Source organism: Astatotilapia calliptera, chromosome 6 (assembly GCF_964374335.1).
Source record: "Astatotilapia calliptera chromosome 6, fAstCal68.1, whole genome shotgun sequence".
Taxonomy (NCBI): Eukaryota; Metazoa; Chordata; class Actinopteri; order Cichliformes; family Cichlidae; genus Astatotilapia; species Astatotilapia calliptera.
Genome location: NC_137427.1, coordinates 29,584,609 through 29,594,738, shown reverse-complemented (window position 1 = coordinate 29,594,738; position 10,130 = coordinate 29,584,609). Strand labels below are relative to the sequence as shown.

General features: G+C 42.5%; 2 protein-coding genes across 2 annotated transcripts in view; one reads left to right on the top strand and one right to left on the bottom strand.

Moving 5' to 3' along the window:
* Positions 1–75: 75 nt before the first annotated feature.
* The window catches only part of LOC113024435 (GRB2-related adapter protein-like), a 12,692-nt gene continuing 2,637 nt past the window's right edge, over positions 76–10,130 (top strand). The window contains exons 1-5 of the mRNA XM_026171537.2: positions 76–587; positions 672–769; positions 1,055–1,174; positions 6,801–7,110; positions 7,220–9,810. Coding sequence (XP_026027322.1) covers positions 510–587; positions 672–769; positions 1,055–1,174; positions 6,801–7,110; positions 7,220–7,399 — 786 coding nt within the window. The 5' untranslated portion in view covers positions 76–509 and the 3' untranslated portion in view covers positions 7,400–9,810. The remainder of the gene's footprint in view (positions 588–671; positions 770–1,054; positions 1,175–6,800; positions 7,111–7,219; positions 9,811–10,130) is intronic.
* slc5a10 (solute carrier family 5 member 10) overlaps positions 8,579–10,130 on the bottom strand; it is a 21,012-nt gene continuing 19,460 nt past the window's right edge. Inside the window, exons 14-15 of the mRNA XM_026171538.2 lie at positions 9,660–9,753; positions 8,579–9,482 (exon numbers count right to left, since the gene is read on the bottom strand). Coding sequence (XP_026027323.1) covers positions 9,286–9,482; positions 9,660–9,753 — 291 coding nt within the window. The 3' untranslated portion in view covers positions 8,579–9,285. The remainder of the gene's footprint in view (positions 9,483–9,659; positions 9,754–10,130) is intronic.

The following is a 10,130-nucleotide window of genomic DNA, read 5'->3' as shown; positions in this document are numbered from 1 at the left end:
CTGCGTAGATGTTATTTTGTTGTGCTTAAACACACACAGGCAATCTTTAGGCTCAGGTTTCAAAACACGCATTTCCCTGTCAAAAGCGCGAGTAACCAAATCCGCTGGAGCCACTTTGTTACCTCCTGTCCTGATCTTTTAGCATTGCAGTCTACTTCAGGTCCTTTTCCATTGCTTCAAAGTGTGAGCCTCCCACTGTCGCTGGTTTCCCTGGTGGACATGCTTTAATAAAGCCCCAGAGTTTAAAGTGTGTAGGCAGAGAAGCTGGGAATGGAAAAAGGCGGTCGCCATCTCCACGTGTTCACGCTCTAACTCTGTCACATGTATGCAGAAAGGGACGCAGAAAAACTCTGCTCATTAACTTAAGAGCAGAATATCAGCCACTACGCACACACACACACAGTGATTATGTCATCACCCCGTGCTGTCCTCTACTCAGCTGTAGTATCTCTCCATTCATGAAGTGAAACTGTTGCCGAGGCTCCTCCGCTGCACTCTTTCTGTCTGGGATGGAGGCTGTGGCTCTTTTCTCTTTTGCAGCGTCAGAAGCAGACGAGATCAGTTTTCACAAAGGTGATATCATCAAGGTAAGTAGGTCTTTTAATGCGTTGAGAAATGTTTTGTTTTGTATGTCGACGCAGAGTAATTGTGCGTGTGCATGTGTGTTATAGGTGACAGAAATGGAGGAGGATTCTTGCTGGGTGACAGCAGAGATCCAGGGGAAGCGTGGCTACGTGCCCGGGAACTACATTTCCCTCCTTCCACACCCGTAAAAAGAACTATTTTGTCCACTTGTGCTGCATGAGTAACTCTTATCAGGCTTCAGTGTGTAGTCAGACTGTTTTCTTGTGATTGGATTGTATCATTTTAAGGAGTTTTAGAGGCCTAAAGATAAAAAAGCAACAATTTAGGATGTCATCATTTGTGCTTTATTCCTTTTGTGAGCTAATGGGGGAAACACTGCCTTACATAACTGATTTGAATACTGCTTTAATTGTCTTTTAAATGCCAAGAGAAGTGTGTGAGAAGTGTGTGCTGTTGTGTGCTCTGGTAGGTGGTTTGCAGGACCGGTGTCAAGACTTGAGGCTGAACAGCGTCTGCGTTGGCAGGACACTGGAGTGTTCCTGGTGAGGGAGAGTGAATCAGCTCCGGGAGAGTTTTCCCTCTCTGTTAGGTCAGTGAATGCACCACAAACACACACAAAAACAAGAACGTCAGCTTCAGTCGGGATGAAAGAATGTGCTTAAATCTGTCCATGTGCTTAAATCTGTCCATTTCCATGTTCATTTCTCATGGGCTCACTCTGCTGTCCTGCTTAAATAACCCATTCATCCACCGGTTATATCAAACTCCATCTTTATGATCAACGACTGTTCAAAGCTGGGGCTGAACTCAAACCACACATGCTGCGTGAAACACACACACTCCCCCACGCACACATCCTTGCAGCGTGTCCCTGCGGTATTAAGTGTGCTGTTGGATGTTTGTTTTCCATCCCACTGACTAAATGAGCACATTAAAGCGTCCACGTGTCTCTGAGCGTGTGTCAGGGTCGGCACATAGGAGAGCCAGACTATTTAAATTGCTTTATGAGAACCGGTTGAACTAAAAATATCACAGCAGCACAGACAGAGCACAGAGAGGAGGAGGAGGGGGCGGTGCAATCTGGGTCACCAAAGTGACGTGGGACACATTTAATCACTAAGGGTAAATTGAATGTGTTCAATAATCGGGCCATTGCGTAACAACAGACAGTCTTTAATTAAACACAGGTACATTATGTAATGGACACATGCCACAGACGGGCACGTACACAATGTGCTCATGTTAACATTTTAAGGCGTAACATCTGTCTACCTGCGAGGTTTACGAGAGATGAGAGGTGTACAGAAACAAAACAATGTGATGCTAAAGTCGATCAGCAGAGGGCGATAAAGATTCACGAAGAATGGCTGTGTAGTCTGTGCCCAGTCTTGTTTTTATTATCATGGAAAACACATTACAATACATTCCAGGACAAACCAGGAGTTTTACAACATGGGCCACATACGCTCAGTTTCATCTTAAGTGGGTTGGAGCGGTAAAGCTAACGCACAGTAACTCATTTAAAAGATTTTCAATGTAAAGAAGGTAAACTACAGTTTGATTGCCAGAGATGTCTTCAGAAACAATACTTCTGCTTTTTATCATTACAAAGAAATACTGCTGTAGTAAATTTAAAAAAAAAACTGTCAGCAGGGTCATTGGGCTCAGACTGTAAAGGAAATAAAGAAATGAAGGACTTCGTTTATTTGCTGTGACAGAAATCATCTGTGAATTGAGTGTAGCATTATTCATTTGTAAAAAGAAACTTATTTTGTAAACAGGGATTATGAAGGGATTTTTCCTGTTTTTAAACTGAATATTAACAATAAAAAAAGGAAATTTCCTTGCAGTTAATGGTTTATCTGTTACTGGTGGATAACAGCCCATTGGTTGTGTCTTTGACAGTAAAGAAGCTAAAACAAACAAAAATACTAGGATATTCGTATCGATATTGAACCGTTCGATACAGTGCTTTCGGTTCGGTACGCATATGTATCGAACAATACAACATTTGTAATTTATTTTATCAACTTTCCTTCTGACGATGCTGTCTGTGTGGAGCGCTCAGTGAATCTGCGTTCGACTACTCCGCCTAGGCTGCACTGTCGAGCGCAGATCCACTGAGCGCTCCACACAGACAGCATAGTCAGAAGGAAGAGCGCAGGGCACCTCCCCCACCCTCATTCAGATCTGGCGTTTGGAATTATTTTGGTTTTCATGTGACGTATGACCCTGAAGGTAAGCGAGTCATGGACTAAAGTAAAACAGTATGTTGGATGTGCCATGCAATGCTCAATTACATGGGTGGGAACTAGTGTGTTAGCGTAGTTAGCTCATTAACGTGTTGGCCATCCAGCCCCATGCACAGGGCGATCGGCGGTAGCTCGTTAACGGAGATTTGCCGTGTTGTGGTGTTAAGGTCATTTCAACGAGATTAACCTGAAAGCACTAGTGGGAACACAACGAATATGACTGCACATTTACGCCGACATCATCCTAGTGCAAAGACAAAAACAACAAGCATGCTACTAACTTTAGCCGAGTCATTTAGACAGCTGTTAGCACATGATTCTCCTTATGCTGCTGAGAATATAGCCCAGAAGAAGCAGATAGTATAGCTTTTATTTTGGAAAGAGACATTTCTCTGTAATAAACTCTCTTTTCCAAAGATGAGTGATTCCTCAATCAGATACAGGGCTTGCAATATCGCTAGCCTGACATCCTGGGGCTAGCGATTTTTTCAGTCGGGCTACCAAAATCTATCTCTACCCTGCCCGTCGGGCTATTGTAGGAAGGAAAAATATATGTCAATGCTTTTGCATTCTTTCAGAAATGTAGCTGGGTAATTATGTCATTGGCATCGGTGAGCCACTGTCAATATGTGACATATTGAAATCGCGTTTGAATTTGCGCTTGTTTTTTTGCTTTCACTTTGCAATCGTGCGAACTGTGTATAGAGAGCGACAGCACTGATCTGTGAGTGATGATAATTTGCGCACCAATTCCTCTGACATCGTCTTATTAATCGTTAGCTTACTATGCAAACATGACAAGTGAAATCTCCCGCAGCAAGCTTAAACATGTGAGAGGTTGATCGCGCAGAGAATCGCTGAGCTTATGTGAGTGAGTGTGTAAAAGCATTTCAGTTCTGCTGAGCCAAACAAGACAGGTCAGGGTGAAGAAGTGACAGCCAAAGAAAAGCTTACCACAAAACGGAGAAGTTATGACAAATCAGACTATAAGGCAAAAAGAAAGTGCAGCTTCATGGTTTCATGGACAAAAGAATTTCTGTGGCTGCAATATGACGAGCTAAATAACCAGGGCTGCACATAAGTGGTCCGCAGGTGCGCATTCGCTGTCAAAATAAAAAACGCGCACAAGGGTTAGGGTTAAATTTAAAAACTGTACTTTTGAGTTAAAATATATATTTATAATTTTAATAAATGACAAATTAAAAATGCATGAACATTTTTTTTGTATCGAAAAAATATCGAACCGTGACACCAAAGTATCGAACCGAACCGTGAATTTTGTGTATCGTTGCCCTCTAAAAAATACAGTTGAACGTTCAGAATTTATTAACTTTGAAATGTCCACATTTTCCAAAACTTTTGCCGCATGTTTGACACCCCTGACCTCTGACCCTTACAGAACTGTCTGTAGGCTTGTTATCATTCTGTAACACGCGCTGAGTGAGAGTTCGGATTCCCAGCAGATGGAGCTGTTAACGGGGAAATCCGTTATCTGCACTGCTGAGACACATGTTAAAAACATTTCAGCTTGGGCGCGTTTCTCATAAACACTATTCATAAATATGATAATAATATTTGGGAGTGGGACAGCGGTGTGGTGGTTAGCACCATTTCCTCACAGCAGGCAGATCCTGGGTTTAACTCTAGTCCAAGGCCTTCTGTGTGGATTTTGCATGCTCAGTGTCTGAGTGGGTTCTCTGCAGGTGTGGCTTCCTCCCACAGTCGTCGGGTTAATTGGTGATTCTAAATCAGCTGTATGTGTGAATGGTTGCCTGTCTCAATATGTGTTAGCAACCTGTCCAGGCCGTACCCTTCTTCTCGCCCCACGAACGCTGGGATAGGCTCCAGCCACGACTGCGACCCTGAATTGGCTAAGTGGAAGAGAATGGACGGTCCCATCGTGTTTTGTACCAGGATCTTGGTACTGTACTATCCATGTACAAAAGTGCCATAATCAATATTATATAAATCACACCTGTGCCTATCCTGCAACATCATGTCAAAATGGGCCTCTTGCTCCTGTCAGTGAAAAACTCCTCATAGCAAAAACTTTTGAAACTATTTGTTGTTGTTGGTTAAACAGTTCCAGGAACATCTCATAAAACTAAAAATAATAGATTACCTTTTTTTTCATTTCGCAAAACATTTTGCTGAAAGGTCCCTAAATTTATCAGTTATGCCTGTGTAAGATCATCACAACAGTAAATCCATTGTTTCCATTGCATAGTCTAATTAAGACTTAGTTATCTGCATGTGTGTGTGTGTCTGTGTGTGTTCCTGTCTAGCTATCTTTGTGAGGACCCAAAGCTGCATTCTACTATACTTGTGAGAACCAACAGTCACTTGTGAGGACACACAACCCGGTCCTCACAAATGTGAAGACATTTAAAGGCATTTTTGAGGCTCAAAATGTGGTTTTAGTGTCAGGGTTACAATTAGGTTATGGTTAGGTTTAGGGTAAGGGTTAGGCATTCATTTTTAATGGTTAGGGTTAGGGTAAGGGGCCAGGGAAAGCATTATGTCAATGAAGGTCCTCACTAAGATAGCTGAACGGCATTGTGTGTGTGTGTGTTGGCGGGGGGCGGGTCTGACATCTAAGTTACACACAACAGAAATGCAGTAGTATATGTAGTATAAGGTGCATGGTTGAAACTGAAAAGATATCTCAGTCTGTCAATGATTACACATCTAAAACGTCACAAAGGCAGTTACTCCCCACAAAACAGATAACACAACAAAAGAGATTATGTGAAGTGAGAGTGTGTTGGTCAAAGCTACAGTTCAAATGTAATAAGGTTTCATAGTGGAGATGGAAATGTGTTCCCTAAATAAAGTGCTTACCCTTCTTTGTAATTCGTGAAGTCGACCTGAGAAAACACAGTGTGTTTCCCAGCAAGAGAGAGAAGGAGGGTTGAAATATGTATTATATTTTTTTTCATTATATATTAATGTTCAGCTGCAAAAATAATTTTACACAAGTCTTTGTTGTTTGATTAATCCATCTTTTCCTTTCTGTTGTTAATACTAAACTAAGAATAGAACAGGACATATTAGGAAAAAACAGCCAAACAGCACAGACCAAAGAAAAATAGAAAGAGAGGGAGAGGTTGGTTAAGATATCAGGACAGGTAGATACTGGGAAAGGTGAATGACTATGACGTGTAGTGTGTGGCAAGAGGTGCTGCATGTGTGTACGCCAGTTTTCTTAAACAGAGTTCGAGAGAAAGAGAAAGCGGGAAGAAAGAAAGAAATTTAAGTTAATGAGCAACAGTCATGATAAGAAGCATCAGGAATATTAATCATCTTTCTCCTCATGTTCATCATCATCGTGATCATCATCACTACCGCTTTCAACACAAACTCATCATCATCTTTATTGTCATTTATGTGGAGATTTATAAGTGTAAAGGTCATATGTTTATATATGGTAGGAATTATGCTGAGCCATGTTTTTAATCGAGGGTTTCCTGGGTTTGAAAGTTGCCATGGTTGCATTGCTGTGCTGTTTGAATCACAGTTGAAGTTTAACCCAGTGCATGACGTCCATCAGAACTCTTATTGGGCAGTCAGCAGGCAATAGATCCGAGTGTTGTGCGTCTTTTAAGTCGAGATAAAAGTACCCCAGTGACTGTGATGGGACACGTTATAAAACAAATACAAATAATAACATTTGAAAAATAATTGTTTTTGACTAAATTATGGGGTCTATGTTTGAATCTTCCTGATGAAATAGTGAAATAGTGTTAATAACAGCTTGCCTAGTCATTTCATGGCCTCACCTTTCACGGTTGCTCTGTGCAGGTTAATGTGGCTGCTCACACAAAGACATTTGAAAATGATGGAGTGTGATTTTAGTTGGTGGTGTGACTGAGGGAGTTCCCGAACAAAGAATGAGGACGCACATGCTTGTCTTCCTTCTCATCAGCTCTCTCGTTTTCCATGTTCACCACTCTTATCTTGCAGCTATGGCGACAGGGTGGAGCATTTCCGCGTCCTGGAGGGCGGCGGTCAGTACTGCATCTGGGAGGAGTCGTTCTGTTCCCTCAACCAGTTGGTGGATTTCTACAGAACTCACAGCATTGCTGTGGAGAAGGTGGTCTGCCTCAAAGATCCTCCCTCATCCCCTCAGCTGTTGTCGCACTTGGCGCGTAACCCCTATCCTAACCCTTACAAAAGCACCTCTCAGGAGTCCATCCCCTCGGGCCGTCTCTACTCTAACCCCTCTCACCCGGAGGGAAATACATCATCGCGTCTGCTGAAACCAGTTGTGGAGGTATGACACACCACCTCGACGCGTCTCTGTTTCTCATAAACGACTCGTGCTTCTGTTAAACACGCACCTGTCTGTCTGACTTCCCCGTTTTGGCTCCGTCTTTGTGCAGAAGCCTCGGCTGGCTCACGCCCTCTGCGACTACACCCCCCCTCACACCGCCCACCTCCACTTCCTGCGCGGTGACATCATCGACCTGCTGGACTGCTCGAGCTCCTTGAGCTGGAGGGGTCGCTGCCGAGGCCGGGTGGGGGTCTTTCCACCAGAATACGTGCAGCCGCTGTACCACTGACGCCATATCAGGACCGGGGCTGCGTTGCTGACACTTATCGGTCAGCCTGCAGTGACTCACCTTTCTTATCCAGTGACCAATCGCTGAAACGATTAGTCAAAGACTGACTGAGCAGATTTCATTACTGATTAAAGACCTATTTCCTGTCATCTTTTCACTATGACCTTTAAATGATAGGTCCTGTCTCTACGATAGCGACTTGTCAATCTCAAGGTTTGCCCGCCCTAAATCATATCGCCTATTTTACTACAAACGGGACCATCATTTATCAAATGAACACCACGCTGTAGACAGCAAGATCTGAAAACGGCAACTGAGACCATGAACCAGTTCAGATCCTGAGGTCATACATCCATGAGCACTGCAGTCATTTTCTCATACAGGCCTGCTGCCCGGCAATGCTGCTGACCATTAGAAAGAATCCAGGTTTAATTCACCTCACCGGCGGCTTCATTTTTCACACCCCAAGGCTGTTTCAATCTTTTATATACAGTCTGTGGTTGAATACAGTTGGATAGGAAGAGATGTCACACACACACTTACACAAAATCACAACAAAAACACACCCTTACGCTCCGGATTACCCTTTGACTGTTAAACTCTACCTAATACCTGCGAGTGTAAGTGGATTTACGTCTATTTAGTTATAAAGAAATGAACCAACGGCCTTTTGTAGGCAGGCTGGAGGACTTCAGTGCAAAATCAGTGTAGCACTTTTCAGGTTTTTGTTGCTTTTTTAAAAAAATAATGTATGCCATTTTAAGTAATAAAGACAAATAGCAAACAATGCTTCTGGTTCCCTCTTCACAGATCTGAGGATTTGCCGCTTTCTGTGTCTGACACCATTATCCTTATTTCCTAAATAACTCTGGAAGTTATTTATATAGCAAAGCTTGGCTGTGCTTCATATTTGTGGGGTAATTTTACAGACTTATCAGTAAAACTAATAACAACTTACAGATAATTTCATCATAAGCCAAATTGTGCCGTTTAATCTGAGTCATTCTGAACGGCTTATACTGAAAATATGAAGTGAAATTTAACTCCATGTTTGCTTTGTATAGCCATCTTATCTTTGCTTGTACCCCCCCCCCCCCCCCCCCACCACCACCACCCACCACACCAGTGCTTATTGTACATAAACTACACAGAAGCCGAATAAAGAGTCTGGACACAAACTTCCGTTTTTTTATCTTTTTATGCACACATCATTCAGTTCAGTTTTGATATCACCTGGAAAAAAAGATTACAGGACCACATGGAAATATTACTACTGATAAAATGAACATGAAATTTCACATTGTTTCTCATTGGGATGCATTTGGAGCTACACTCACTGTTCCATTGCTTCCATTGGTAAAGACTTCAATATAACAGCTTTAGGTCATGTGTGAGAAGTTCTGATTAAAATTCATAAATCATGTAAATAAAATTTTAAATCAAAAGAACATTTAGTGCAAACATTCACACAAAGCTCTAAACATAACTAAATAATCAACACTGAGCATGTCATTTCTAGGCAACAATATTATGTCACATGCAGAGCCTGAACCACACTGATGTGCTCTCACTGCATATTGTGAAGCTTTAAATTAAAGGTGATATTTGATGTCCTTTTATTTATTGTTGGTTTGTTATAATCCACACACTTCAACATTTTATTTCCATTATTATCTAAATGTAACTGTTTTAATAGATATGTGTGCTGTGCTGTCCACCGGCATCTACCGGCTTTACACTGTCAGTCGATGTCTTAATGATTCGAGTGAAATCTGAGCAAAAACCTGTTTGTTTCTTCACATTCTTGGATCTAGAGGGATCACTTTCCAGCTCGTGTTGGAGGGACTACAGTTCAGCTGAGGCCAGATGTTAAATCTGACCTCACCTCAGGCAAAGTATGCATAGAGAAAAATGTTAATGCTGACCAGCAGGAGAGCGTTGAAACAGCAGAACCTCGACCACAACACGCTCTCTCGAATGCTGGGGACTCTGGGAGCTGGAGTCTCCTCTGATCTCCGTACTGCTGAGATACACAGTCCTGCCCTCTGACCACATGTCGTCACCCGCCGTGTTGGTTCAGAGTCTGCAACACACACACACACACACACACACACACACACACACACACACACACACACACACACACACACACAGAGCGGACACAGTAAGTTACTCAAAAACAGGAGCAGTGTGTGTGTGTGAGAATGACTTGTTTTTCACATGATAGCTGGTTATTCCCCGTGACTGCTGACAAACTTACCCTGGGAGCTACGGTGGCTGATGGAGGACACTTTTTGCAGAGGAATGTCTCTTTTTGGCTCTTCAGTTATTGTCCACCAGGTCAGGTTACACACCTGGGAAAAATCGAAGAAGCAAAACCAAGAAAGTTTCATTTATTCACTATCAAGCAGGTAAAACTCTACTGCCATTTTGACATGAGGTGACCCTGACAACACCCTGACTTTAACATTTCAAAAGTTACCCCCACTTGCTATTTTTTGCAAAAATGTATAAGATCTTTATTGCATGTGCATTTATAGTGCGTATAACGTGCTATCACAAGCTGTAAACAAGGGACGATGCAGATAGGCACGATTATCTGATGCTAGAGATAAAAGCTGCTTTCAATTGCCCCCTTTTTATGAGAGATCATCACAGCATGCTCTGCCTGTTTGTTTTGGCTGAGTATAACAGCGGACGCCCTTCCTAAAGCAACCCCAGTGCAGACTCT